Source organism: Merops nubicus, unplaced genomic scaffold (genome assembly GCF_000691845.1).
Source record: "Merops nubicus isolate BGI_N331 unplaced genomic scaffold, ASM69184v1 scaffold14320, whole genome shotgun sequence".
Classification (NCBI taxonomy): domain Eukaryota; kingdom Metazoa; phylum Chordata; class Aves; order Coraciiformes; family Meropidae; genus Merops; species Merops nubicus.
In genome coordinates this window covers 1-27169 of record NW_008581001.1, presented here as the reverse complement: position 1 = coordinate 27169, position 27169 = coordinate 1, and the positions used below count along the sequence as shown (strand labels likewise).

The window sequence follows — 27169 nt, the reverse complement described above, 5'->3', positions numbered from 1 at the left end:
ACATTACAGAGTTGCAGCCACAGTAATAAAACTCTTCACTTACTTGGCAATTAAGCAAGATCACTCACATGTAGGGCATCTGTTATTAAAACTGGGCCACAGAATTACCAGTCTGTCATAAAAAGTTGGAAGTGTGACATAAAATCTTTACATTTCTTTGTTGTTAGTAATAAAATACCTAAATAAAAAAATCTATGCTAATATAGTATTAGATACATTATTTATTATAGTGTTCAACATGGCTACAACTCCAAGCATGGGTTGTAGCAACTGACACCTAGAAATATCTCCCTCAATGTTGAAACTAGCAGTAGTTTTCTTGATTGGCTGTTGCAAAATAACTACTAAGTTTCTTGTGTTTCAAAATGCAGTCTTAATATGTTTTTGTTATAAGCATTACTGGCATTTGCTTCTGGAATTACTGTCTTTGATTAAAATAAATGGCATTTTGCAATGTTCCAACTTGGAAATGCCATTCAATATGCTTATTAGTATTAAAAGATAAAAACTTCTGTCATAACGCACTCATTGTTTAATGCTCTTATAAATATTAGGTTTTCTTATTAAATATTGGAATAATTTGCTGGTGTGAAACATTTGGATAGCAACTTAATTTAGGACATTGATCATCTCTGCACTACTCTAAGCATACTTCTCCAAGCACATCTGCTCTTTTAACATCACTAGAAACAGCACATAAAAAGTTTCTTTTACCTTTTGATACTTCAAGTCTCAGTTTGGGGTTTCTTTTTAATAAAATGATGCTATATTACAGTTTTGTGCTGTAAGCAAACCTCAGTAAGTTACAGTAAGCATTTAAACTAATAAACATTTGTGCCTTTCTGACAAGAAAAAAGAAGTCTTTAAGCAGATAGATAAGTATGTACAAGAGTTTGTTTCTATTAAAAATAAATCTGCAAGAATAAGTCTTCAAAATTTCTCTTTTTTACTGGATCATTCTGTGGAAGCTGAGATGATGTTCAGGGGCAAGGGAGCCAAAACCAACTTTTCTGACAGGTTTTGATATCTGTAGAGGTGCATAATACAAGTGTACTGTGTTCCTGGACTTCAGAACCACACTTAGCTTCGTTTTCCTCCTGGCTTCAGATGTGTCAGGTTTTTGTTCTCATCTTTTTGGGGTGGATTTTTGCAGCTGTAATAGGCTGCTTAACAAATTTTGGTCTCTTAACATAAGTTCTTTAAAACATAAAAAATAATGCCTTTAATATTATGTGAGCAGTATCTGTCTGCTTATTTCATGATTGCTTTTTGTTCTTGCTTCAGGTGGATAGAACAATTTCCCTTATAGATTCACAAGGTCACTGCATCTTTTTTCCTTCACTCAAACGCACTATACTTTCCCCAATTCTCAGACATTTAAATGCATCAGTCCTCCATCTTTCATGTGTTTCCTTACATCGTAAGATCCTTAGGTCATGGCTTGTATCTATTTTTTTTATATATCTACCATATAATTTTTCTGATGCTAGTCCAGGCACAGAGGTGACAGTGTCATATAAATAACTCTTCCAGGTTAAGTCAGTAGAAGGTAAAAAGTCTCTTTGAAGGAAAATGCTCATTATTCACTGCTGCATGCTATAGCTAGCATATGGTGAAACTCTCAGATGACTCTGAATAAAAAAACAGTAAGATTTCTTCTAACTTGGAAAGCCTTCTTCCTCACTATCAAAATAAACTAAAAGGTAAACTGCAGAAACAATTTCCCATTTATAAAGATCTTATTATTATAAGATGCTTCTGAGTAAATTAGATCTCATAACTGGTTACTGCTGAATTCTGTCTACTATGTGAGAAGTACAATTCAGCCCTCTTGTGGTTATCTGAAAGCATGCTTCATTTGTAAAGAACTCTTAAAAACAGACTATTCACAGGGTTTTCAAAACTTTGAGGTTCACAGATTGTGTCAGAGAATCAGTCAACATAGGTTACAGAACTAATTTTTTCATAATCTTACACTGTCATGTAAATCTACAGAATTTTTCTAGACTAACTGATAAAATCAGGAACATCTGAAAGTTTTAGGGAGTGAAGAATTTCCAGTTTCCAAAAAATCTTGTCTCAGGTAATCGATATAGAGTAGTAATAAGTTATAGGTTAAGCTTGTAAAGAGAATATATAGTTTTCACCATACAGAACTAACACTTCCCTCTGTTCAGCATATGTGATTCCTTCAGTCTCTCTGTAGGAAACAGAACTCTTAATACTGCTTTGCTTGAATCCTATGAGATTGAGTGAAAATTATCAGTACTAACACAGGTAGACACCATTTGTCTGTTCTGACACCAGTGGCATTAAAAAGGAAACAGAGTTCTAGTAAAGCATTTTTACTAGTAAAATGCCTTTTGTAGTGTTTAAAAAACCAAAACAAACAAAACAACTCATGATGCAGGAAAAAGTATCCCACAAATGAGGAACTTACTCAGAAATATGTGGAAAATCCTTTTGTCAAGTGTGGTACATCACTGAGGCCAATGTTTCTGTTGTTGTCTTTAGTGGAGAGTGGATTTGTACGTTCTGTCGGGATTTGTCCAAGCCAGAAGTTGAATATGACTGTGATAAACCCGCTCACAGCTCTGAAAAAAGAAAACTGGAAGACACTGTGGGTTTGGCGCCGATAGACCGTAGGGTAAGGATAAAATAAGTACTGTCTCGCTGCTTCTAGGATTCTGAAACGTATGTGTCTTTTAAAAAATGATGGTAAAAAAAGAAGTAACTTCTTAAATAAGCTTTGAGATCATGGTAGCATCCATGCAAACACACTGAACAACACATACTGTGTGTCTGAGAGGTGGTGACAATCGGTGCTCTGAACTAGGAATGTGTTCTAGGAATTACTCGGCGCTGTTTCTAACAGAGCTCTCCTACACAGTGATCTTACTTTGAGAATTCTTTTTCTTTGTGCTTTCCAAATTTGGCATAGACAGATGTTATCAGTTTTAGTCTTTAAAGCACTTTGTCAACAACCTTTTAAAAGATTTGACAATGAAGATAGATACACAGAGACACGATACCGATCCTGCAGAGATCAACACAGGTCTCTGGCAATAACTGCAGCGTGCAATGTTCTGGTGCAAAAGCTACAAAGCAAGCAGTGGGTCTCCAACTTTTCTTTTTCCCTTAAACATCAGAGTTAAAAGAAAAAAAATATGTTCTTTGAGCAGACAGTTGAACTGCTTGACAGAATCTTTTGGATTCCTTTGGGCTTGGAGGGGTTGTTTGCCTTTTTTTTAACTACTTTTTTTCCTTATTTCTTTGTTGGTTTTTATTACTGAAAACTTTTTTAAAGCAATTTGAGCTGTATTGGAAACTGCTAACAAAAAGCACTGTAGGCTTTGCAGTTACAGAGCAGTAATACTCAAATCAGGAAAAGTATTGCTGCTATCTCTGAATATTTATATAGCACTAAGAGCCACACAGGCTTTTTCATTCCCTGGAATGTCTGTGGGGCTCAGCAAATGCTGAATAACAGTGTTAGTGAGGTTTCACAGCATGAATCTGAAAGTTGATTATCATGTGTCTGTTGCAGAGAAGGAATACTGCGGGCCATGAGTTATTACAGTTATTCCTGCTCCCAAATACAATCTCTGTGCTCACTTTTCTGCTTAGGGGCTGAGGGAGTACTGAGCATTGGTTTGGTATTTTCTGTAGTATGTTATTTTAGAACAAAACATGTAGGATTCTCTAATTGCTTGGGTATCTTTTTTTTTGACACAGAAGTGTGAAAGACTGCTCCTATACCTCTACTGTCATGAAATGAGTCTTGCCTTTCAAGATCCTGTTCCTCCCACAGTATGTACCTCACTTCTTTCCATTTTATGTTAGTACCATAAGTGACAAGTTTCTAACAGTATTTTTAAGTCCTATCACAGTCTATTATGAGAAGTCAAGTTTCCCAGACATTGAGAGTATTAAATATGTTTAATTTTATTAAAACTCTCTGAAAGGGAGTTAAACGTTGAAGCATTGGTTTGGGAGGGGCTTTATCAGTAAAATTCCCTGAGAACAGCTTTTACCTAATACTTCAAAAATAGACAGAAAAAGTGAGTTCTAACACTGTCTGCTAGTTTCACAATGCTGAGTGATATCACTGAAAAGGTGAATTGAAATGTGCTTGGGTTTTTTAAAAATTACCTGATTTTGAGAATTACTGCATAGTAAATATGAAATTTGATTTATTATTAACTTGAAATTTATTAGTTTAAAATGGTAAATAGTGTGTGGATGCATTGGCAGTGCAAGGATACACAGAAGAGTTATCAACATGATCAGATGAAAAGTACCTATTTTATGTTCTTCAAGATATCTCAATGGGAAAAGAATTCATCAAGTAATACGCTCCTATACACCTTTTATATTCCATTTGAATAATACTTCTTTTGAAGAACATTCCACAGACTGTTCTAAGACACAATTTTTTTTTCTAATAAGGGCGGGCACAAGAGATTGGCCAATTAGTCATATGATGATCATGTATTACTAAATTCAGGTATTATAGCATTTCTTTTTAGATGTGAATCTAGTTGGGAAAAAAGTATAAAAACATTGGATTTCATCTCTTACTTTCTAATTTTTAATTCTTTCTCCAGAAAGAATAAATATGAATCCTACAACCACAGTTTGAGACGTCAAAATCATTATGTCTGAAATTTTTCACCATTTCCAAGGGCATATTTCATGACCAAAATTAATTTTGAGCAACCTATGTGCCGTCTCTGAGCAGGTTGTAATGTTGTCATGTGTTGGTCTTGAGAGTGAAACTTAAGAGGTAGTTTATTTGACTATACAACCAAAACTAATGTCTAAATAATCTCTCCGTCATATGCGGTCATTGCAGGTAGGGCTTTTATTTGTTTTCCTTTTATTTTAAAATAGGCATTGGAAGGAGTATATTTTAGCCAGCAAAATTAGCATATGTCACTGTGTCCAGAAACTGTCTGCATATGTGTTAAAAGAACAATTCCTATGTCTTAGAATTGTACTTTGAAGATGAGGCTAAATCTTGCCATCTCCATGAGAGCTAAAGGTTTGTAAAACAATGTAATGAACGTGACTGCATTTGGTAAAAAAGTTATTCTCCATTTAGGTTCCTGATTACTACAAAATAATCAAAAAGCCTATGGACTTGTCAACCATCAAGAAAAGACTCGAAGTGACCAATTCATTCTACACAAAGCCGGAAGATTTTGTGGCTGATTTCAGACTGATTTTCCAAAACTGTGCTGAATTTAATGAGGTTAGAAGAGTAAATGCTTTATCTGGATTTGCAGGCTTACTTGCTTTCTGAAAAATGAGTAGTGGAGGATGAACTTACAACACAAGATTTTATTGTATCTTATTGATGAGACTGCAATGAAAGCGTAGATCACATTTGAAGCTACTGTGGTGTTAGATGACAATGCAGTGGAGATCCTTCCATAGAAGGGAGGAAGATTCTAATAAACATGCTAGTTGAAGGGCAGAACAGCAGGTAAAGAATAATTTAGACCACAAAGAATAAATTAGACCACAAAATGAGAGAGAATTACAGTGGGAATAGAGGCTTATCTAAGTGGCCTCAGTGGGGTTCTCATCCAGTCACCCTTGATAGTTGATAATAGTTCCTGCCATGGTGACTGCCACTTCAAGAGACCAATCAGCCATGGTGTCTATGAATGACTTTAGGACTTTCTAGTCTTCCAGGTTACAATCATGTATCCTAATAATAATTGCACTGTAATTAAAAAAAGTCTGTAAGCTAGAGAAATTTGAGCATTTCATGCAGTTGTTCCAAAACACATTAACACCCTGAAGGCATACCTATATATTTCACAGCATACACCAACTTCTTTTTTTTTTTTTTCCAGTCAAGGTTTAAGAATTTTTAGAATCTCTCTATGTAGCTTTCAGAGTCCAGGCAGTATGGCTTTTGCAGTTGGCTTCTGTGATAATCCATCATAGAAAAGTCATTTGGGATTGTGGCCAAAAGGTGTAACCTTGCTCCCTGTTCTGCAGGCTTATGGTCTTTGGGACCATGTGTTCCACAAGTGCCATTCTTACTGCAGATTGGTTTTTTTATTGTAATTTGTAAGAGCAGCTAAAAGACCTAATGTGAGCTGAGTCTTAAAGCTATTTTGTGATGCATTGATGTTGGTTCCCCCAACAGCCTGATTCAGAAGTGGCTGATGCTGGCATGAAACTTGAAGAGTACTTTGAAGACCTTCTAAGGAACCTTTATCCTGAGAGAAAGTTCCCTGTTCAGCCCAACTGCCAGAGTGAAAAAGATAATCTAGAACTTACTGATGACTCCGATGATGACTTTGTACAGCCCCGGAAAAAACGTCTCAAAGGAGAAGACCGTCAGTTGCTTAAATGAGCCACATGTGTTACTAAGGAACACTTTTTAAAAACTACGAATATTTATCTCTGTTAATTGTGAAAAGAGGAAAAATAATGACTGCTTTGACTTGTAGGTTTGTGGATATTTTCTAGACTTTCTACCCCTTGTCTGATACACAAATCTAATGGAGAATAAGGCATGTGGAGAGCTTCTCTGAAGTTCCAAACTTTCATTATACTTCTGGAGCAGCACAGAAATTTCCATTTGCGTGGGGTGGCAGTTGTTTAACTTTACTTTGAAGGAGAAACAAAGTTTGTATAGAATTGAACTTTAAAACATTACATGGATTCAACATGTGGCTTTCTGTGTTTGAAGAAAATGTGATCTTACCAGACTTTAATTTTACCAAAGGCATGTGGCTGGCCATAATTTGATTTCTTTGTACTGTATTTGACACAAGCCATGAAAACAGATGGTGTAATATTATTGTCCTGCAATACTGACTGGTACAATGAAAGTGTAGTTGCCCCCAAAGAAGTTACTGCTGATTTTAAAATGTAAGGGAGAGTGTATTAAAAATAACTTTAAAAAAAAAAAAAAAAGGAATTTGAGAGTTTTTAACAGAGGAAGTAACGGACAGAATAACTTGTTTTGCACCATTTTCCTCACCACCAGCAAGAAACAATGGTATTCCTGTACTACTTTGTTTAACAGGTCTCAAGTGTGATGTGCCTCTGCTTAATGGAGTTGACAGCAAAGTCTTAAGGGTAAAGAATGTTTGCTTGCAGCTATCAGTCAGTCTTTGTGCATGTTTAGCAAGGGGTAAAAAAAAAGCATCTTTTCTGCTCACAAGCTCTTGTGTTTCCAGATTTCTAGATATGTTGTCAGAACGCAACCAGCATAGTTATTCACTTGGAAGCACTCGTTTGAGGAGGCAGAGAAAAAAGAAAGACATTGCTCTTCAACCCTTCATCTGTCCCTGTTAAAATCACCACAAGGCGAGGACAAATTACCTTTTTTTTCTTCTGTCTACTTTCCAGAAGCACTGACAACACTATAGATGGTTGTTTTTGCCCTCAGAGATTACAGAGTTAGAAAAGTACTTGTCTATGGTTGCTCCAGCTATTGGTTTATACCCTTCCTTTATGTCAACTTAAATGAAAACTTGGTTTTTGGGAGACCAGGAAGTCTTTTGAATTAGTTGAGCTCTGTTTGTGTCAGGACTTTGCAGATGGAATTGTGAAGACATGCAAGTGTACACAAGACTCATTTTGACTTGATGTGTGGCACTGATGTGGTGCTGTAGATAGATCTTTGAAGAAACTAGATACAAGTGCTGCTTGTGCCTGCCTGCTGTGTACATGTGCACTCAGAAAAAAGCCCTTTCTTGCCTCTCACCAGCTGCAATACTACCCACCTGCCTTTTTCGTAGGGTGGCACTGCACACCTAAATGTAGTGGACACTTCAAAAACACATTTGCAGCAGGCATTTGACATAGTTTTGAAATGCCATGATCATGTGGTGATTCTTAAGCTGCCCAGAGTAACTATTTATTTTCCCCTTTTGTTTTCTTTTTTCTTTTTTTTTTTTTTTGTTTAGGAGGGTTTGTTTGGCTTGATTTTTTATGGAAAGATTTTATTACCTGAAGAAAGTTTCCTGTACTAAGTGTTTTACCATCTCAGAGTATCAGAAAAAAAAAAATGGAAGAGAGGTAAAGGAGCACTGGATGGTGAGAGAGACCATTCTAACAAACCAGGTAGGATCAATGCACACCATGGTACCACATACTCAAGAAATAAGAGGTACTGCCATTGCAACATCTGAAGTCTTAAAGATATAGCAATGCCTACAAGTTCCGGATTACCCTATCACCAAGTTTAACAGTGCTTCCAGGCGAAGGTGCTTTGTCTTTCCCTGGTCCTTAAGTTGCAAGCACAGATTTATTAGGAGGCTTAGTGCATTCAGAGGTGAAGTTAAGACACCTACACAGCTTTGTACTCAAGTTGTTCTCCCAGTGCAAAATACTGGGAAGAGGAGCATAGCTGTACGCCTGCAGTCCAGTTATTTGTCTGTTTGCTGTAAACTGAAAATGTCTCTGTTTAAGCAACCTCCTGTAAAAATCTGACAAAGCTTTCATTTTTGTAGTCTTGAATCTCAGCATGAGAATCTTCAAGGAATTGCTACTGTAATGAGGTTTGAGATGTTAAATTTAACTACTTTAATGCGGATGATACGTTGCAGAAATAGTAGAGGAATGCTATTTTGGTTTTAAAGGGATGTACTGTATTCTTTCAAGCTGGTATGGCAAAGACCATATCTACTTTGTGTGTTCTCCCCATCTCAATCCACTGAACAGTGGCTGGTTTCCCTTTTGTTTTTATCAGTAGTGTGGAGTGGCACTAACAGTGCTAGTTGTAAAGAGTCTCCATCTCACTTCATGGGACAGGTAGAAAGCATCTTTTTATTGAATCATAAGAAAGGGAATGTCCCTGAGAAATCTGCAATTTTTCTATAGAAGTCATACCTCTTACACTGTTCAGTTGCAGCTTTTTACAAGGGAAATGGTATGGAGAAGCAATCAACATCAAATGCAGCATACAGGAAATGACAGATTCCAAAGGTTTATTTTTCTTTCCTACTCAATCCAACATCAAAGACTTGCTTTCATTTTACTTGCTAAAAAGGAGAAAGAAAAAGAATTACATAAAATTAATAAAATGCACATGAAAACCAACAGACGTGAATACAGAGAAAATAAAATCTGTTTGGATATGTCCAAAAGGTCTCAACTCTAATAGGCAATCCCCATGACTGCTGTGCGAGTAGACTGATGCCATCCTAATAAACTGAAACAAGGGTAGACACACTTTTTAAATGTCATTGTCTGGATTTCATAAGAAATTACTTTTTTACTTTGGTGGTTCATTTAGACGTCATTTTAAGGAACACATCTATTTCCTGGAGCCTTAGGAATAAATATTGCTACATGAAAAGACTTTTTACATCATGCATTTAAATTCTTGTATGGACTGGATGACTGTACTGTGTGAGGCCCTTGAACTATACATTTAGCAGTCATGACTCAACAATCCCTGAATAACTGTATACAAACGTAGTCTCTGAAATGACCACAAGATGTAACAGTTAACAAGTTGAATTTAAGATTTCATGGTGACTTCTCTGAGTGCATAACTTGTGGATTTTTATTTTCCCATCCCTTTGACTTGTGCTTTTAAAGGCCAGCAGCTGGAGCTTTTAACTTGTATTTGTAGAAAGAAGGATAATAATGCTATTAAACCCCAGGAAAAAGGGGGATTCCATTAAGGAATCATTACACTCCCATTTATCTCGACCACTGTTAGCCAAAGTTAATCCAACTGTAGCTGAATCAAAGCCTTCCTTTTAGGTCTAAAGCAGTTTTAATGAAGTGTTTTGCTTAGTATTACTGTAAATCCAACTGTTTGAAGGCCTAAGTGGCTCTGGCCTCTGTGCATGGGATTGAATTTCACCCACAAGGGAAGAATAAGTTGCTTTTTCCACTTCCTTTACTTAAACTTTGGTTATTTTTTTCTCCAGTCTTTTACAGAATATAGGAACATAAATAGCAAAATAGCATAAACCCCAAGCGTTTCTAGAAGACAAGCATTTAAGGAAGCAGGCAATGATCAATAGGTTGCTTTTCTGAAAAACCCTAAGCTTAACTGTTCCATGCACCTTAGGGAAACCTTAAAAGATGTGACCAAACAAAGCGCTCTCTGTGTATGTAGGTTTCTAAAGGATGTGGATTATTTAGCCCATGGTGCTCTGGTTTATACAGGTACACTGCAGTGTGACGTGGGCAGGCCGCATCCAGGAGGGAACGTGTCCGTGCCCCTGTACCTCAGAGCGACTAGAGCTGCACAACTGCTTCACCACCTCCTGTCGTTCAAGCAGCGTGACCTGTGCATGTGAAGCTGGCCCCATTTAAACTTTACCCCTTAATCTTTGTGCTTAGTGTTTTGGCTGATTGATTCGTAGGAAGCACTAGCCACAAGGGCTTAGCTAATGGACTGATGCAGTTGTGCCTTTTGATTTTAATTTGACTAAGAAATGGCTTCAGCAGTTTAAGGTGATGTCCTCTCTCCCTGCAGCACAGGCAGAGCAGAACACATGCCTGTGAGGCAGCCACTTCCAGTCAGGACTGGAGATACTGGCAAAGAAGGGCTTGCACTACCTGCATCTAACATGCTGGCAGGAGGGAGCAGGGCTTAGGGCAGGCCTGGTTTGATCGTTCATGAGAAATGAGCTCTAGGCAACCAGGGTGACAGTGCTTTAAGCTGCTGCAACTGCAAGTTCCTGTGCTTGCCTGTCAGGCCTTATTCTGGCTTATAAGCCCTCAGGAGAGTTTGGTTTGGATTCTGGCTCAGTCATAACCATCTAGTTTCTAAATAACATCTGGATGGACAGAAGCTCCTGGAGCAGTAATACAAACCTGCAGTGCCCTGCCCTTGGTCTCAATGGGCAGCGTGAAGGCAGAGATTGCACACACAGCACACACAGATGAGAAAAGGCACAGGGCCCCCGTGAAAGAAGCACTCATAAGAACCTGCAGGTAAATGAACAGTTCAGACATCAGCTCAGTGGGGTGGTGGAGACGGGGATGGTGATTAGTTAGTAATTAAAAAGTGGACAAAAGGTTACAAATGCCAGGGAGACTTTGACAGAAGAAAAATAAGGTCTTGTCAATCTAAGAGCTTTCAGAAAGTATAAAATACTGGCAAGCTAAGCTCTGGGAACAGATTTCTGCAGATCTGCATCTTGCAAAGACCACATAAGTACTCTTTTTAAACATCAGATAAAGAACTAATGAACTGGGGGGGGAAAATTGAATACATCTATTTTTCTGTGAACTTCAGGAGCGTCTTTCTGTATATTTGATAGCAAGGACAGGCACAATGTTTACCAATGTTATCAAGCATGCTCTTACCTGTGATATAAATGGGGCCACCATAGCTCCAACACGGCACAATGACCCACTTGTTCCCATCCCCAGGGCTCTCATTGTCGTGGGATAAACCTAAAACAGGTCAGAGAGAAATCAGATTAGTGCAACAACTACCTGTAATATGTGTCCTTTTTCTTTTTTTTTATTTTTTCTTCAGACACCCATTACATTATCGAGAGCAGCTAGTGGGACATGAAAAGAAATAAAGGTTCCTTCAGGTCTCATTTGTGCCACTATAAATCTGCCATTTTTGTGCCCCAGGTGAAGTTTTGAGGCAAGTCAATCAAAGCTGGATGTGATTCCTCTGCTGTTTGCTCCCACCCTACCCCCCCCCTCACCCTTCTACCAGCTGTGCTGAGCAACTCACACCAAAGTCACAGAGGCTGAGCAGGGTGCTAAAAGAAGAATTCAATTTATACTGACAGTCCTGTATCTGGAAAGCAGGAGGAAAGGATATTGTCTGCAGCCTTCAAGATTGCCTATTTGTATCAACAACACTTTTGGTTTGAAGGAGGAAAAAGAAAAACAAATCCCAATAAGAAACCTCCAGGCTTAGAAGAATGTGCTTTCTTTATTTTCTTTTCCACTTTCCCAAACACCTGTGCTAATAAAACACTTAAGCACGTTCTTGCTTAACTTTAATTAAGGGCCACAAATAGCAATAGATTTTAGCAAGTATACTCGTGGAACCCTTTGTTTAAAGACTTTACTGGGCCAAGCCAGTGGAGGTAAGGGATTCAAGAAGAGTCCAGACATGTGCCCAGAAAGGGGATTTCCAAGTTTGGTTTTGATCATTGATTAAATTGTGAGTAGTATTGCTTTATGATGTGGCCATTGCAGCAACGAGCTGTTAAAATGTTGATATATTTTCATGCTTGGTGCATACTTAAATAATATAATGTACTATTAAAAGAAGTATCAGGCCAACACAGGGAGCTACTTCTATTTGCTTCTTGTCACTTCACTTAATCTGTAAGCTGATAGATTTAACTCCATACAATTGTTTAAAAATAGAACAACAAAAGACTCCAACTATACACACTTAACCCACAGAAATCATGGCTCGCTCATGGCAGAGGGGTTGGAACTGGGTGACCCTTGTGGTCCCTTCCAGCCCTGACAGATTCTGATCTGTTTTAGCAGAGGACTTTAGAGCCCTAATGGCTCAATGGTTGGACTTGATGATCTTAAAGGTCTCTTCCAACCTAAAGGATTCTATGATTTGCAGAGAGAACACAGCAATTTCCATTAAGTGAAAAAAAAAATTATATATATATATACAAAACCTCACATACTACCCCAAAGACTACATCAGTCCCTTAACTGCTGGAAAAATTCCTTTTAGTAGTATCCTCTTTTCTAACTTTGTAGTGAGGGGAAGGATTGTGAGTTTTGGAAGATGGTGTTACACAACATCCTCAAATATAAAGTTTTGCAGCATGTGACCAACAGGTGGCTCAGTAAAGCATCCTTCCACCAGCTCTTGTCATCAACTAGTTACCTGATTTCTTCTCTTACCTTGCATACAAAAATTGTGGCGAGGAAGCCAGGGACACTTAAAAGAAAGATGATCCTTAACTAGCCAAGAAGTATGGCAGCATTGCTGGGTATAGGTAAATTTGCTTTTATGCCCCAGAGCAGCTCAATGCACCTATAGAAGGACCCACCTCTGCTGTGTAAATGTAGATGGTGTTGAAGTTTGCTGAAACCAAGGCACGCAGCATGAAGAGAAACCCAGTCATGCCTGCACTAGAGAGAAAGCCATGTGGAACAAAGTGTCATTAAACGGTGATCAGCAGAGACACAGCCTAATATAAGTGCTCTGCTAAAGCTTTTACCAGCTTAACAGAAGTGAAAGCATAAGGAAAAGATGGCTGCTGACAAGAGTAATCTTTCTTTAGTCCATTATCAAAGCATGTTTGACAATGGGCTATTGCATGTTAGGTCTCCTTTAGGCTGCTGTTAGAGGCTGGAGGGAGTGATCTGACAGGACCGTAGTGGCCCAACTGGTGCCTTCAACATGATGGTCAAGTCTGACTTCCAGCCTAGCCCTCACTTTTGGTTCCTGTATAAAATTGTTGCAAGCAAATATGATGGCCAGGCTTGGTTTGAGGGAAAACTGAATATAATAATAGCAGTACAGAGGCTGAAGCCTTACTGGATCACTGTAAGCTTCCTGACAGGGGTTTATTTAGTTTAATGACTCCATTTCCCAAGTATTTCAGCAGCCTGGGGCAGGAGGCAGGAGCGTACACTGCTGGCAAGAAGCCACATCCTCACAAGTCAGCCTGACCATGACAGCCTTTCTCTTGATGCCTTGAGCTCCCTGAAGTGCCCAACTCTAGAAGATAGAGATGTATGTCACCTTGCCAAAAAAGAAAGGGGAAAAAATTGAATGAAAAAGATAACTTCTTTCTGGTGGATGTGGTTCACATAAATTTTAATTTCCTAGAATGCCAGAAAGCAGCTTGGTGCATGTTTAGGGGACGCCACATGGGCTCTGTAATACAAGTGAGCTCCTCTGCACACTGCTGCACCACAGCATCTCCTGCCGCAGCTTTCCCAGGAAGAGAAGGGAACCAGTCAGAGGAGTTTTTTACAGATGTACAAGAATAACTGGCCTGACCAACTAGGGACCTGAGAGTAGCACAGGTAGTGTGGTACACTGCCCCCAGCATGGCACGGCCCCTCAGCAAGACTCATTCGCTGATTCAGAGTACCTTGAGGTGCAGATGTTAAGGAGCAGAAAGAACAGGGCTGTACACCCCATGGTGATACACAAGCTCTGTCGTCTTCCAAGGATGTTGATGCTGAGAACGTTCAAGGGATTTACTGGAGATACAAAGGAAAAACGTAAAATATTATATGACCTAACTGTAATGATTGTCTGTCTTGATACACATTATGCAGTGGGCCTCAAAATATCTCTCTGTGTCCCTAACACCTACCAAAGGCTCTATAAAATGCACAAACCCTATAATTCTATGAAATTCTCTTGCTGTACTAAGGCACCACACCAGTGCCTGTCCTGAGCCATACAAGGACACTGGGTGACCACCACAGGCCTGGGTGGTTTTGCTCCCTCTGGCCACAGCCTAGCCCAACACTGGGGCCCAGACTGCACCACTGGGCTGGTCCCACCCTGGCTGCACCTGCATGATCCAACACCCAGTTGCTTTGTCAGCTCAGTTGCTGAGACACGAACCAGGGAATTTGTTCACCTCCCAGGAGTACAGCAATACTACACCCACACACAGCATCAAGTTCTTTGAAGGATGCCATGTGAATGCGTTTGGGCCATCCTGCCATCCTCTGGCACTGCCAGGAAGGCTGCACCAGGAGGCATTTTGGTTTGCTGCAGATTCCATGGGCACTTAGCAGTCCTGTAGCATACGGCTTGGCACAGGACCCGCTCCTGAGGCCAGCATCGCTTGGAAACTGGGACACTTGTGTGGTGCATTCAATTAGATCAGTCTGACTATTTGCAATCCTTCCTTACTTGTGACTTTCCAAAAACCATATCTGGGAATTTGGGAAGCCAGGCTCGGTTCTGGTAAGTTAGGTGCAGTTTCTCCGGGAGTTGAACCAAGGCTGTTGGTATGTGCTAACTACAAAGGAAGTCTTTGGCTCTGCTGTTGGAAGGACCTGTGCTGTCAGCAGAAGCTGAATTATTCACCTGCTGAGCAATGCCTTCCCTTGCCCCTTGTCACCAGCTCATGGCCTGTGTCCCAGACCTTCATTTGAAGAGCCTGAATGCATGCAAAACTAAGGGCTTTGCAGTGAATATTGTGTGGCTCTAATAAGGGCATGGCAGAGCAAGGAGGGGAGAAGAGGTTACGTGCGATCTCTCCGACTGTGCTGATGATCATGGTCTGGTAGGCAACGGGCCCGAACAAATGGCAGTGGCAGGGGCTGTGGTGCTCCTCAGAGTCATCGCCAGGGTCCTGCTCCAGTGGTGCTGCAGAGCCACAGACAAGGTCCCTCTCCAGTAACGCAGTGCTGGCCAGGATGACCCCGTAATAAGCGAAAGCTATGCCAAGCCTGGCGAGGGAAATGCCACAGTGAGCAGGAGTAACCATGGGGAAGGGAAGGACACCAAAATGCAGCAAGTTTTGGGAGCACTGGGAGCCCTACTGAGCACACCAGCTCTGCATGATGGACCTTCTTAGCCCGAGCCTAGCTGTGACTCGGGCTTTAAGTGGACACATTTCCAAACCACCCTTTCCCAGGGGACCAGGGAGTCTCAACTCCAGGCCCCAGTGATTGCAGCTCACATGAAGAAACTGTCCAGGTCCTTTTTAGTCCTTATCATTTCAGCCCAGGGATTTTTGAAAGGAGTATTCATTAACTGGCTGGAGAGGCTCACATCTCACCCTGGCTGGCTGTCAAGAACATAGCATTAGTGATGGCAGCCTGGCTGTGTCATTATCAAGTCATTCAGCACACACGTAATCATAAGCAGGTCAAGAAGTAATTTTCATTTTTTTATGCCCCCCCAGCAGTTTCAGAAATGAGCAGCAGAATCTGGGCTAGCAAATGAGCTGCCTGGGGAGGCTGTGGATGCTCAGGGAATGGGGGGTGGGTGGGAATGCAAAGTTGAGAACACACCAGTGACTCCTGGGAGGACTAGAAGAGAAAGGAGGATTTAAAAAAATAATAATTAGGAAAAAAAGATATATGTTTCATAAAACTCATACAAGTTGAGGAAAAGAAAAAAAAAAAAACAAAACAAAAAACAAAAACACATAAAAAATTTAAGTCCTGATTTAGCAACATTTTGGGTCAATGAATTCCCGCAGACCCATTATTTATACATTTCCATTCCAGACAGCAAAATCAATGAAACGTGTATTACCCTTGCACACAGCTACCGGGAACATCACATATGAAACCCATCTCTCTTCAATCTTAATTTTCCCCAACCAATGGCACTGGTAAGGGTTAATGAGTTTCTGTTGGTGCTCTATTTTCCTGACATATTGGCTGGCCTGCAAAAGTGGTGCATTTCTCCTCATCTTTGGAAGAACAAGTTTACACCAAGCAGGGAAGCAGAGCCGTGGGTACGTGGTTGGTGTTCGCTTTCTCCTATGGCTCTCACCTGGTTCCCTCTCCAGTTCCCCTGAGCCACCCTGTCCTGAGGAAGGACTCGTGGTGCCCTACACCATCCTGTGTGTCCAGCCTTTTTCTGCCTATGCTAACACCAACTGACAAAGGGTGGTAGGAGATCAGGACAAGCCTATGGTGACCCATGCCCACATACACTCCCTCCAGCTGCCAAGGATCTGCAGCCACCTTCTATGGCAGACGTGGTGCCTTGTAATGACAAAGTCAACAGGAGCCTTCTGCTCTCTGCACATGTTCAACAAAGAGAATGAGCTGATAAGAAAAAAAAAAAAAATTACCATATGATCCATATTTGCAAAGTGGTTCTGAGGTATTTGGGGTGGAAAAGGTCCTTGAATCTTCCTCTCCTTTCCTGCAAATCATTGGTAGTAATAGTTTTTAAAAGGTATCTTTCATACAGAGGTAAATGTTCTGTGGCAACAGCTGGCACCCCAGAGCCCCCTGTCCCCACCCCAGGCTGCTGATGGTACAGACGTCTGATCTGTACAGACAGACTGACGGAAGGGGTAGCACAGCATCCCATCCGCCTTCCAGAGAGAAAAGACTCTTTTCCCAAAGGATGCCCACAGAAGGATGCACTGTAAAGGATGGAGGGGAGGAGAAGAGAACACCCTGAGCTTTCCTGGCCCCAGCAGGATCCTCCAGCTCTCAGCAGTGAGACCATCAGGGTGCTGGAGGGGGACCTGGTTGCTGCTGGCAGTCAGCACTGCTGGTGCTGCTGGCAGCTCCCGTTGCCCCATGTGCTGGGGAGAGGGGCCCAGCACCCACTGCTCTTCCTGTGGAGCAAGTTTGTGGTCATGTACATCTTGCTGGGACACCTGAAACGGCAGTGAGCAGAGAGACAAGAAGGCAGTGGGGGCTCTGCCTGCCCTGTCAAGAACTGGCAGTTGCCCCAGCATCCCACCACTGAGGGGAGATGAGTTCACAGGGATGGCTTGGGTTGCCTTTAATATTTTCCTCATCATTGGTTAAGCCTGAGATGGTTCACAACTAACAAAACCCCTTTCCACAGCCAAGGCGGGTCCATTACATAAATTCAATTAAATTACAGGGAAGTTTTAATCCTAACTAATTCCAATACAATAGCACCATCTTGCATTAATTGCTAAGGACAATACTTGGTGCCTGTGGGATTGAATAAGCAGCAAAGAGGTCCAGGAAAAGGACTTGAAAGAGTTGGATAATAATTTTGAGGCCCCAGACACGATGGTTTTATTCAATAGTCCTCTCTCGGGGGTCAAAGGAGGCACCTGAATAAGTCCTCCCACCCTGCAGTCATCAGGGCACAGCCTGGCAGTAAGGGGGAGCAGCCTGGGGTCTCTCTAGCCCCCAGTTCTTATGCCCTGCCTGCAACACCCACAAATGTTTTGGGGCATTTCAGTTCAGTAGTGTTCAACTCCTGAGTTGTTCAGTTGTTTAGAAGTGGAAATGGTGGTAGCAGTGAAATGGTCTTTCCTGTTTTGACCATCTACTGCTGGTCCATGCCTCCATGCTCAGGGACCTGGGATCCTGAGGATGAGCCCAGTCAGGGGCTGGGAGAAGTCTCTGAGAGCAGTGGGTTGACCCCATAGCATGCATCCTTGCAGCCTGCCTGGGCACAGCTCTGAGAAGGACTCTGAGAGGCAGGTCTCAGGTGTCATGGCATAGGGGACACCTCTGGGATGGGCAATAAGGAAGAATGCACTTTGCTAGCAGCCCTTTTTGTAGTAAAGGGAACAAAACTTCTCTCAGCATGATATTTTTCTAAGTGAACAAAAAGAATGTGGAAAAAAAAAGCAGAAAGCTCAATTCCATTTTGAGGGCCAAGATTATTATCTCTCCAAAAGAAATACAACATCTTCATCATCCCGTTCAAACAGTTGCTGGGAAAAGAATCAGGTGAGGAAGGGAAGAGAGGCGGGGTGAGATGTGCTTGGCAGTCCCAGTCATCCCACTCCCTCCCCAAACTGCAGATGCTGGCAGCCTTGCCCAGGACAGGGGGCTCAGGCAGTGCCAGGGGCTTGGCTTACCTTGGTGGGCTCTCTCAGCACCCCTTCGGGCATCGTTGCCCCATTCATCTTGGCTATCCTCTGCAGCGTGGACAGGGCAGCTGCCATGTTTCCCGTGGACATGTGGTACCGTGCTGACTCTGGGATGAACTGGAAGCAGAGTGGCATCAGAAAACCCTCCTGCACCTCTCTGTCCATGCAACCCTCCTCAGAGCTTCCTGTCATGCCCAGCAGCCTGGACAGGTTAGCACAGTCCCTGAGCTGGAGCAGATTTTTGCCTGTCCTCCTCTCCAGCCATGCCCTGGGGCACTCCTGCATGTCCCAGCTCCCCATACCCCATGCTGGGGGGCTCACCCTTCCCAACAAACCCATGTCTTGGTCCAGCTGCCCAGGGTCTGCTACTGAGCTGTCTGTGGCAAACACTTGTGAGAGATGGAAGCCAAAGACACAGGTTTAACTAAAACAACCCTTAATATTCTAAAATTCCGAAATGGCATGAGGCACATGTCACTTAAGCAAAAGTCTTGGAAGACTCAACAAGGCTGTTTAAAAAAAGGAAGACATGGATGATATTTAGGAACAAACTCACTCATCACTAGCATTTGCAATGTTCACCCACACCTTGCTCTTTTCAAAATAAAATACCTTTTCATTAAATGATAGCTCTATTAAATTATAAGCAATTACATCTGTATCACTAAAATATGAATTAAAGACTCCTTTTTTAAAAGTATGTATGATGATTGTGCCTTTTTTTCTTCTGAACTTCAGACTTTTGCTACCCATTTGTTTCTGGCAAAATAATCAGGGAAACCAAATGTCAAAGTTACAGGGGTGGATGTTCACAGAAGCCTTGCACCTGAGTGCCCAGGGAGCACCTCGGGTGGACTTGCACGCTTGTTCAGCTCCAGGAAGGGCTTTCACATCTGCACGGCTTGCAGCAGCCACAGCTTAGTGAGTTGGGACTTTCCACATGAATCCCCACAAATAAGGTGGTCCCTACGTCTGAGGCTGACGTTTCTGAAGCATGAGTAAACCTGGGGAAATCACAGTTGCCCCTGACACCCATTTGCTCTGTGAACATTTTACTGAGGTTTCCTTCCTTAGCCCTAGCAAATGTAAAGATGTGCTGTGGGTAGCACTTGATTGAAGATATTACTTGTGAATTTTTGCATACCCTGGCTAGCCCATCTTCTTCTTAATGCCTCATCACTGTGGTCCCTGGGTACCACTGGTAGCCTGGACACTGGAGCCTGGGTGCTGGAGGGCTCCAGCAGGGCAGGAAAGCCAGAAGCTTTGCAAAGCAAAGCAAAGCCAAGCCATCTCCTGCAGGCTGACATCTTCCCAGAAGCTGGTTTGCAGGCTCCCCAGGCCGTTAGGACTTCCCCAAGTCCTGTGGTGAGAGGGCTTTGATGGTGAAAAGAGGACACCAGAACAGGCCCAGGCTTGCAGGGTGTGAAGGGCAATGCCTCTTGGCGCCTGGGGAGACGACAGGTTGGTGGCAGTGGGGTGGGGAGCAGGTGGAGGAGTTCTTCCTACCTTGAACACCAGGATAAGAAGGATGCCAGGGATGGAAGCAATTCTGATCAGCCACCGCCAGCCAATGGTTGTATTCACCACTGATGCCAGGCCAATGATTAACAAGGATCCTGCTAACCAAAACACCTTTCCAAGGAAAAGAAAGGGGTTAAAACATGAACATAAGACAACAATTCATTTATTTTCTTCCCTTCTGGTCTGTTTCCATGGATAGGTAGAAATCTGTGCTGGGGAGCACTGTGGTTAAAACCAAGCCATGCCACCTCTGATTGAGAAGCTGAGCTTGGGCTGAAGGAAAGACAGACAAGATTTTGGGGAGACAGTCTTAATTAGCTCCAGATGCAAACAGATAACTTGCTATGGCTACCATTGCACTTAAAGCCACTTCTTTGTCCTTCCAGTTGCTTCTCTGCTAATGTCCATGCATTTTTCCTCTTGTCTAAATCTCTACAGGGAAGCAGCACATTTACAAGCACCAAAGGCAAAAAAGGGCCAGATTTCCACTCCTGGGAGTTACTGGGTCTCCAGCAGACTCAATGCCAAGTTACACCAATGAAGACTCCGCAAGTACATTCCCCCACCAAGTTCACTTGTTGCCATTAGGAGATGCATCCCTTTCCAGAGGACCACCCAAGGGAGCAACAGCCAACACAAAGCACAAACAAATACATAAACGTCACAGCAAGTTCATGAGCAATCCGTGGGCAGAAACAACAAATTTGTGGGGAGAAGTACAAAATTGTTCTTTTTTTATAAATCTTTGTGTTTCTGATGACGCTTTGGTAATGGAGCCCTGGGATCAAACAGGCAGTAATTAAATACCACCAAGACTGTGTACAAACACTTTTGTTGCGACGATCAGATGAATTTATGTGTTCAGTGAGGCTTCTGCAGATCATTTGCACATGTAGCAAGTGTCCATTGCAGAAATCTGGAGTAAGCAACAACCAAATTCACAGCTGCTGTGGTCTTTGCCCAGCAAGTGGGCACAACCCTCCCAACATGTTTCAGGCCAAATTGGGGGCTATTTATGCTAGCCCTATCCTATACAAAGCCCTGTGCCTTCCCTGAGCAGAGACAGAGAGAAGTTCAGATAAGGACCTCATCTGAGAATCACTTTATTGACAAATTGTTATTAGAGTCCAAAGACAGAAGGGATGAGCTCCAGCCTGGACCAGGCCGGTGATGCCTCTGGCCACAGGACTTACCAGAAAGCCTACCACCATTGGCCCCTTCAGAGCAGTTATTAATAGGGCAATTGAGAGGCTAGATATTAGCTGTCACTCGGTCTCCATGCACTGTTTGGAGCATCCCATTATTTGAAAAGGAATTTCCTGTCTTCTGCAGGCAGCTGCCTATGTACATCTTTAATAATTCAGACACCACAGTCCATGGCGCAGGAGGCAGCAGGCACGAGTGTCAATAGTCTGGGAGAAAGGCTGATGTGCTGGAGATCCAGCTACCAAACAGCAGTGGGACAAATCTCCCAGAACTCGAGCTTAGCAGCAACAGCAACATGCTCACTCTTACCTGAGATAGGGGCAGCATGTATCCTCGGTATTTGGTGGGTAAAAATTCTGTTTTTATGATAAGCCTAGTAAAAAAAAGGGGAAAAAAAAAAAAAAGGCAGAAATACATCAACAATGAGAATTGCTACACTAATCAAGTAGCAGCTCAGCTCAGTGCTGAAGGTTGCTGCCTGTAGACAGAGTAACATCCCTCTTCCACCACTGAGCACCCAGAGATGGTGGATCCCTGCTCAATATGCTTTCCACGTGGGCAGGCACCAAATTCATGCAAAGGAGATGCGTGACATAAATCCTCTCCATGCAATGGTTGTACGGTTGTATGAGACAGGCAGGTAAACACTGCGGTCTGTGCATCAGAAAACCTACAAGAAAGTCCTGTGCGGTGATTGAGGTGCCAGCACAGGCATAGACAACAATGTGGAAAGGAACAATTTTTAGTAAACTATTTTTTTATCATTTGATAAATAAAACACTCAGTTCCATTTTTTATCAAATGGTTGGGTAGCCCTTGGGGAAGGGCCTGGCACTGGCATCTCTCAAGCTCACAGGTGTGAACTGTGCTTCCTTGGCTGGAAAGAGAGGGAGTGGGGAGCAACTGTAAAATAGAAACAGTTCCTTCTATCTTAGCTATTGAAGAGTTTTATAAAACTGTGCAATTTCTCTTCACCCCAATTAGGCTTATTATCAGCTTTCATGGCCTGGGAACATGGGCCGTTCTGCAAGAGAGTCAGCACCGTGAGCTCTGTGGGTGCATGACCTAGGCACAAGGTACCTTCAGTCAATAGCACCTATCTCCCTCCTGTTCCTCACTTCAGCAAGGGACCCTTGGGTCAAAACAATTGGTTTGGGGATTTTCTGCATGGGCAGCAACCAGGCTTCAAGGAACAATGGAAGATGCTGAAATGTTGCATGTTTCCCTAAGAGAGTTCAAAGAAATAAATTAACTATTTTGCCAAGCTCCTAGTGAAGAAGTCGGTAATAGTGTGAGTTTCTCCTCTCCTCCACATCCCCCTTTCCGCCCCAACAGGGCAAGAAGTTTCATTTAGGTGGGAATGTTTTACATCAGTCCAAGAATTTGCCACTTAAGCAGAATTGTTGTGACTTTTATACAAGAAAGCAGACTTTGCTCATCTGTTACCTGTCTAATTGTTTTTATAATATATGTGCTTAATAATCCCTCTGTCACTGGCTTAACATAAACCAGATGCCCCTTCTGTTCCAGGGCTCGAGAGTCCTGGGGAACTGCAGTTTAGGTCAATTGACTGGGATTCAGTGAAATTACAGAACAGCATTTTGTGTTAGGGCAACGTGGGAAATTGCTCTCCTTTCCACTTCCAGCCCCTGTGGTGGCCCCCTCCTTGTCATCTCCTCCAGGTCACGGCGTGGCCATGGCTTATCAGGCTCAGCACAAGGAGAACCGGACGCTCTGCCAGGGTCAGCCAAAATGAGGCAAAGGATCTTTCTTGCTGTGCACTTGGGAACTCAGTCCCCGTGGGTCCACGGGTTCCTGCACTAACCTCCCTGTGAAGGCAGTCTCAATGCTGCCCATGCCACAAGGCACGAGGCACAGCCTTACCCTTGCGCGTGGCCTGACACGCCACCTCCTACCATGCCCCGCAGGAACACAAACCAGGCATAGGATGGGGCAAATGAGGTCAGCAGGGAGAAATAAGATGCCCAGAGGAATGAAAGCAGCAGAATCTGCAAAAAGGGAAAAATTAGGGCTATCAAACCATGGGCTTAGCCAGGTTCATGGCTCCTGTGGGGATAAGGAAAAGGACACATAGCCTCTGGCATGCACTCACCTTCCAGCGTCCGTACCTGTCAGCCAGGAGCCCGAGCACAATGCTGAAGACCATGTAGCCAAAAAACACCATCTAGGGGAAGCGAAATAGCTGTGGAGGGCCCACTACCAGCAGCACTGGGAAGCTCTGCTCTTTGAACTGTGGGTGAGTTGAATGCTTTTGGAGCAGCAGGATGAACTGCAGTGCCCAGATCTATGAGCAGGGTGGCTTTCAGGGGTTGACTTCTTCCATATAGACACTTGCTGCTTCAACCCACAAAGCTGGCAAGGACTTCAAAATAAGAATGTGGAAGTGGGGACTTGCTTTGGCATTACAGTTCTAGACACAGGTGTGTGCTCATGTCAGCTCACTTTCTGGTTTTCTACAGTTGCGGTACTGTTCCCAAGAGGAGGCCCTAGGAAGTTATTTGGTCCATTGGGAAATGTACTTTACAAAGCTCATAGTGGTGCCCATGACAATGACCACACTGTGGATGACCTGCATGGCGGGAACACAAGTCACTCACCGTTGTCACTAAAGCCACCTGCCAGTCTTGAAGCTGCCACTCGCATCGAATGAGAGGGGACACAACAGCTATTAGCATGATCTCCATGGCTTCAGCCACCTTTGGGAACAAGCATGCACATTAGCAAGAAGAGAAGACACAGGGAGTCCACAGGGGAAAGTCCTTCAGTCCTACCAAGCCTGCAGCCATGGCAGTTCCACCATGTCAGAACAGCTCTGTGAAGCCATGGTGCCTCCTTAGTTGTCTGAGCCCTGTGCCTGATATAGAAGACGTGCGTGCTTGGAAACAGGGAGAGGTAGGGAGGAAGGTGCACCTAGACAGCAGATATCTAGGTAAAGTGCTTATCTAGGAAGGCTGCAAAGACTAATCCTTTGCAGAGGAGACTCTTAACCAGATGTGCTAGTGGAAGGTTTTCCAAGTATCTCTGGAAACCAAGCTGCTTGGTTAGGCACCCTGCTGTGAATTTGGGCATCTAACACAAGGATAACCTCTTAAAACTGTTTTGGATTAAAAACTTTATTGCTCCACTGGCTGCTTGCCCCAGCAGCTGGCTTCAGTTAAGAAATAAGTCTATCATTTACATATTGCTAGAGGCTTCTACACTTCAGCTGTAGTGATCCTTGTGGATATGTTCCCGTCTCGTCTTTACCCCAGCCTGGGCTCAGGCTTTTGCCCCAGTTCCCAAACCAGATACACCATTAACACAAGATCCTGCCAGTTAGGAGATTTTTAGCCAAGGGTAACAGGAGGGTAGTCCTCCCATACCAGGTTGTACAGGGCTTGGGTGCCTTGGGGACAAGGTGAAAAACACAATCAGGAGACTGACCCTAACCTTCAGGCACTATTGAAGACATGCCCCATCAGTGCTGCTTGACAGGACAGTGCTCCAGGGCAGAGGCCAGGCCTTGGTGCTCCGGGCCAACCTCCTCAGCTTTGCAAATAGATCTGATATCAGTTGTAGCCAATATTGGTTTTGGCCAAAAATGCCAACAGCAGATATTTTGCTTGAGAAGGTATGTGTGGAAAAAAAAAAAAAGATGTGCTGCAATGTGTGCCTGTGGTGCTTATGGTTGTTATTTCCCAATAACAAGGCAAATGAGAAAAGTGTTTCTTCAGGCCAGTGCAGATGGCTGCAGACACTTACTCCAGTGCTGCCCATGATCAGGAAAAGCATGATGTGAAACCTCCCAAAACCAATAGTTTCCACAGCTTCTTCCACTGTAAATGTCTTCTGCCCTGAACATCAAAGGGAAAGAAAGACAAGAGGCAAAAACCCAATTAGCAGTCAAATTGTACCTTCTCTTTATGAAATGTCAACATTTTTCGTGCCACTGTGAGACCACACCAGGAAAAAGGCTGCAAACACCTACCAGTTGTGTGTCCACTGACCAGCCACTGGACATGCTGGTGGCTGAGCACATCATGGGGCTGCTGAAACAGCAGCCAGCAGGGAAGAGGGTAGGCTGGGCATGGGGGAAGGACAGCCTTGTAATGAGTTACTCCAGCTGCTTCAGAACCCATGGCTGGGTTTCAGGTTAAGGGTCTACTCTCTTCCCCACCCAAACTGCCATGAGGCTCAGCCCCTCTGCACCCCAGGGGTACAGGTCCACTCCCAGCACAGTGGTGTGAGCTGGGGGCTGCCTCAGGCCTGAGCCCTCCAAAATGAGCACAGCCAGGGACTCTGGGCTCAGTTTCGCCTTTATTCAGCCATTATTCCTGACTTTCTCACCCATTTCAGGAGCAAACAAAGCATCTCAAGATCAGAGATGCAATGGCTTTATAAACAGACCTGGCAGAAAGGTTTCAGTGTATATGTACTTCTAAGCTCTTAGGTAAAGACATAGCTGCATAAATTTTTCTGTCAGATCATTTATCTCCCAAATAAGTAATCTCAAACCCATTAACATTACCTCTGAAATGGAACAGAACCCACTTCAGAATTCCAGGAGAGCACACTTTTTTTTTTTTTTTTTATTTTCCAGATGCAGAACTTTTCTGTTATGCTTTTCTAGATTTTATTTCACTTTAAAATGCTTTTGAAATAAAATATTTTTTTCTTTTCAAAAATAAATTAACCAAAATGAAAGAATTCTTTAGTTACAGGTATAATAAAATGTTTAGACAAAGGGAAGACCTGAGGAAAAAAACAGAGCCAGCCAGCTCTTCCCTCTGCCATAAGTAGCAGCCACCAATTTGGTAGCTATGATGAAGGAGGAGAAGTATGGAGCTGATACTTGTGGCTCTATGTACTGAGGTTTAGGCAGTGGGAGTGCCAGGACTGGGGACTCTCTTTCTACCCTGGCTAAACAAGGACCCAAATTTCTAGTCCTGTCAGTACAAACTCACCTCTTGGGGGTTCTTGTTTCTCTGTGTGGATTTCCTCTAATCCAATTGCATTTTCTGCTTCTTTTGGTGCAGTGGCCATCTCGGGTCCTGCTGGAGTTCACTGTTACTGTCAGGAAGGCTGGGATTTAACTGTGAAAGCTCTGGATAGTCACAAAGCCATCAGAGCCAGCAAAGCAGCATCTCCTACTCGAGTGGAAACATTCAGATGGGCTCAAACATGGGTTTGCTTCAGGCAGCTGCTGGGACATGTGGTGGTGGTACGATTCTCCCCCACCCTTGGGCCACTCAGTACTTGATGTGACTCCCTCTCCCTGGGCCACACAACAATCCACTGGAAAGTCAGGTATGGATTGTGAAAGGCAGCACACCAGAATGTTGAGGCACCTGCTTAGCACACCTGGCTCCTGTTTCCTTTAGTCTTTGGGGACAGTAACAACCACCTATTACCTCCTGACAGCCTTGACTGTAAGCAGTGGACCAGAGCATTAAGGTGTCTTTTCATGACACCTGTCTCCTGCTCCCTGTGTCAACTGGGAATGGTAACAACAACCGATAGACCTCCTGACAGCCCAGTACCCATGTACTTGGGTCGTGGTTTGAAGTGAGGGATACCAGGACCCTATAACCTAGCAGGTTCTGGGCATACATAACTGGTGGAAAGTACCAGAATATTATATCATCTGAGTGAGCTGAAATAGAAAACTACTTGATAAAAGTCAGTTATCTTGGACTGGATAAATAGCAATCCTAAGTGAGACCCTTTGTGCTCTCCTGGATTGCACTGGGTTGTGACCAGCATCTCCTCTGAGCTGAGACACGTCTCAGGATCAGTGGATGGAAGACCAGTGTGAGTGAATCTCCCCCAAACTCAATTATCACCTGCTGAGGAATGCTGATGCATTATGAGTATTTACTCCAAACTTGTAGAGGGAAATTTTACCTATAGGCTAGTCTCTTCTACCCACCCATCTACCTATCTTTGCATTTAGAATCATAGAATCATAGGGGTTG

General features: G+C 43.0%; 2 protein-coding genes across 2 annotated transcripts in view; one reads left to right on the top strand and one right to left on the bottom strand.

Moving 5' to 3' along the window:
• Positions 1-6931, top strand: part of TRIM24 (tripartite motif containing 24) — a gene marked incomplete at its 5' end in the record, with an annotated part of 28498 nt that extends 21567 nt beyond the window's left edge. The window contains 4 exons of the mRNA XM_008948314.1: positions 2515-2647; positions 3736-3810; positions 5105-5254; positions 6164-6931. Of these exons, the coding sequence (XP_008946562.1) occupies positions 2515-2647; positions 3736-3810; positions 5105-5254; positions 6164-6373 (568 nt within the window). The remainder of the gene's footprint in view (positions 1-2514; positions 2648-3735; positions 3811-5104; positions 5255-6163) is intronic.
• A 2071-nt stretch (positions 6932-9002) lies between these two features.
• SVOPL (SVOP-like) lies at positions 9003-26237 on the bottom strand. The gene is made up of 15 exons (XM_008948203.1): positions 26159-26237; positions 24957-25048; positions 23813-23911; positions 23308-23379; positions 23079-23203; positions 21504-21567; positions 19974-20099; positions 18456-18584; positions 16725-16798; positions 15161-15363; positions 14043-14154; positions 12990-13071; positions 11305-11394; positions 10810-10923; positions 9003-9014 (listed from the first exon to the last, which is right to left on the bottom strand). Exons 1-15 carry the CDS (start codon positions 26235-26237, stop codon positions 9003-9005), a joined length of 1473 nt encoding a protein of 490 aa, XP_008946451.1.
• Positions 26238-27169: the final 932 nt, after the last annotated feature.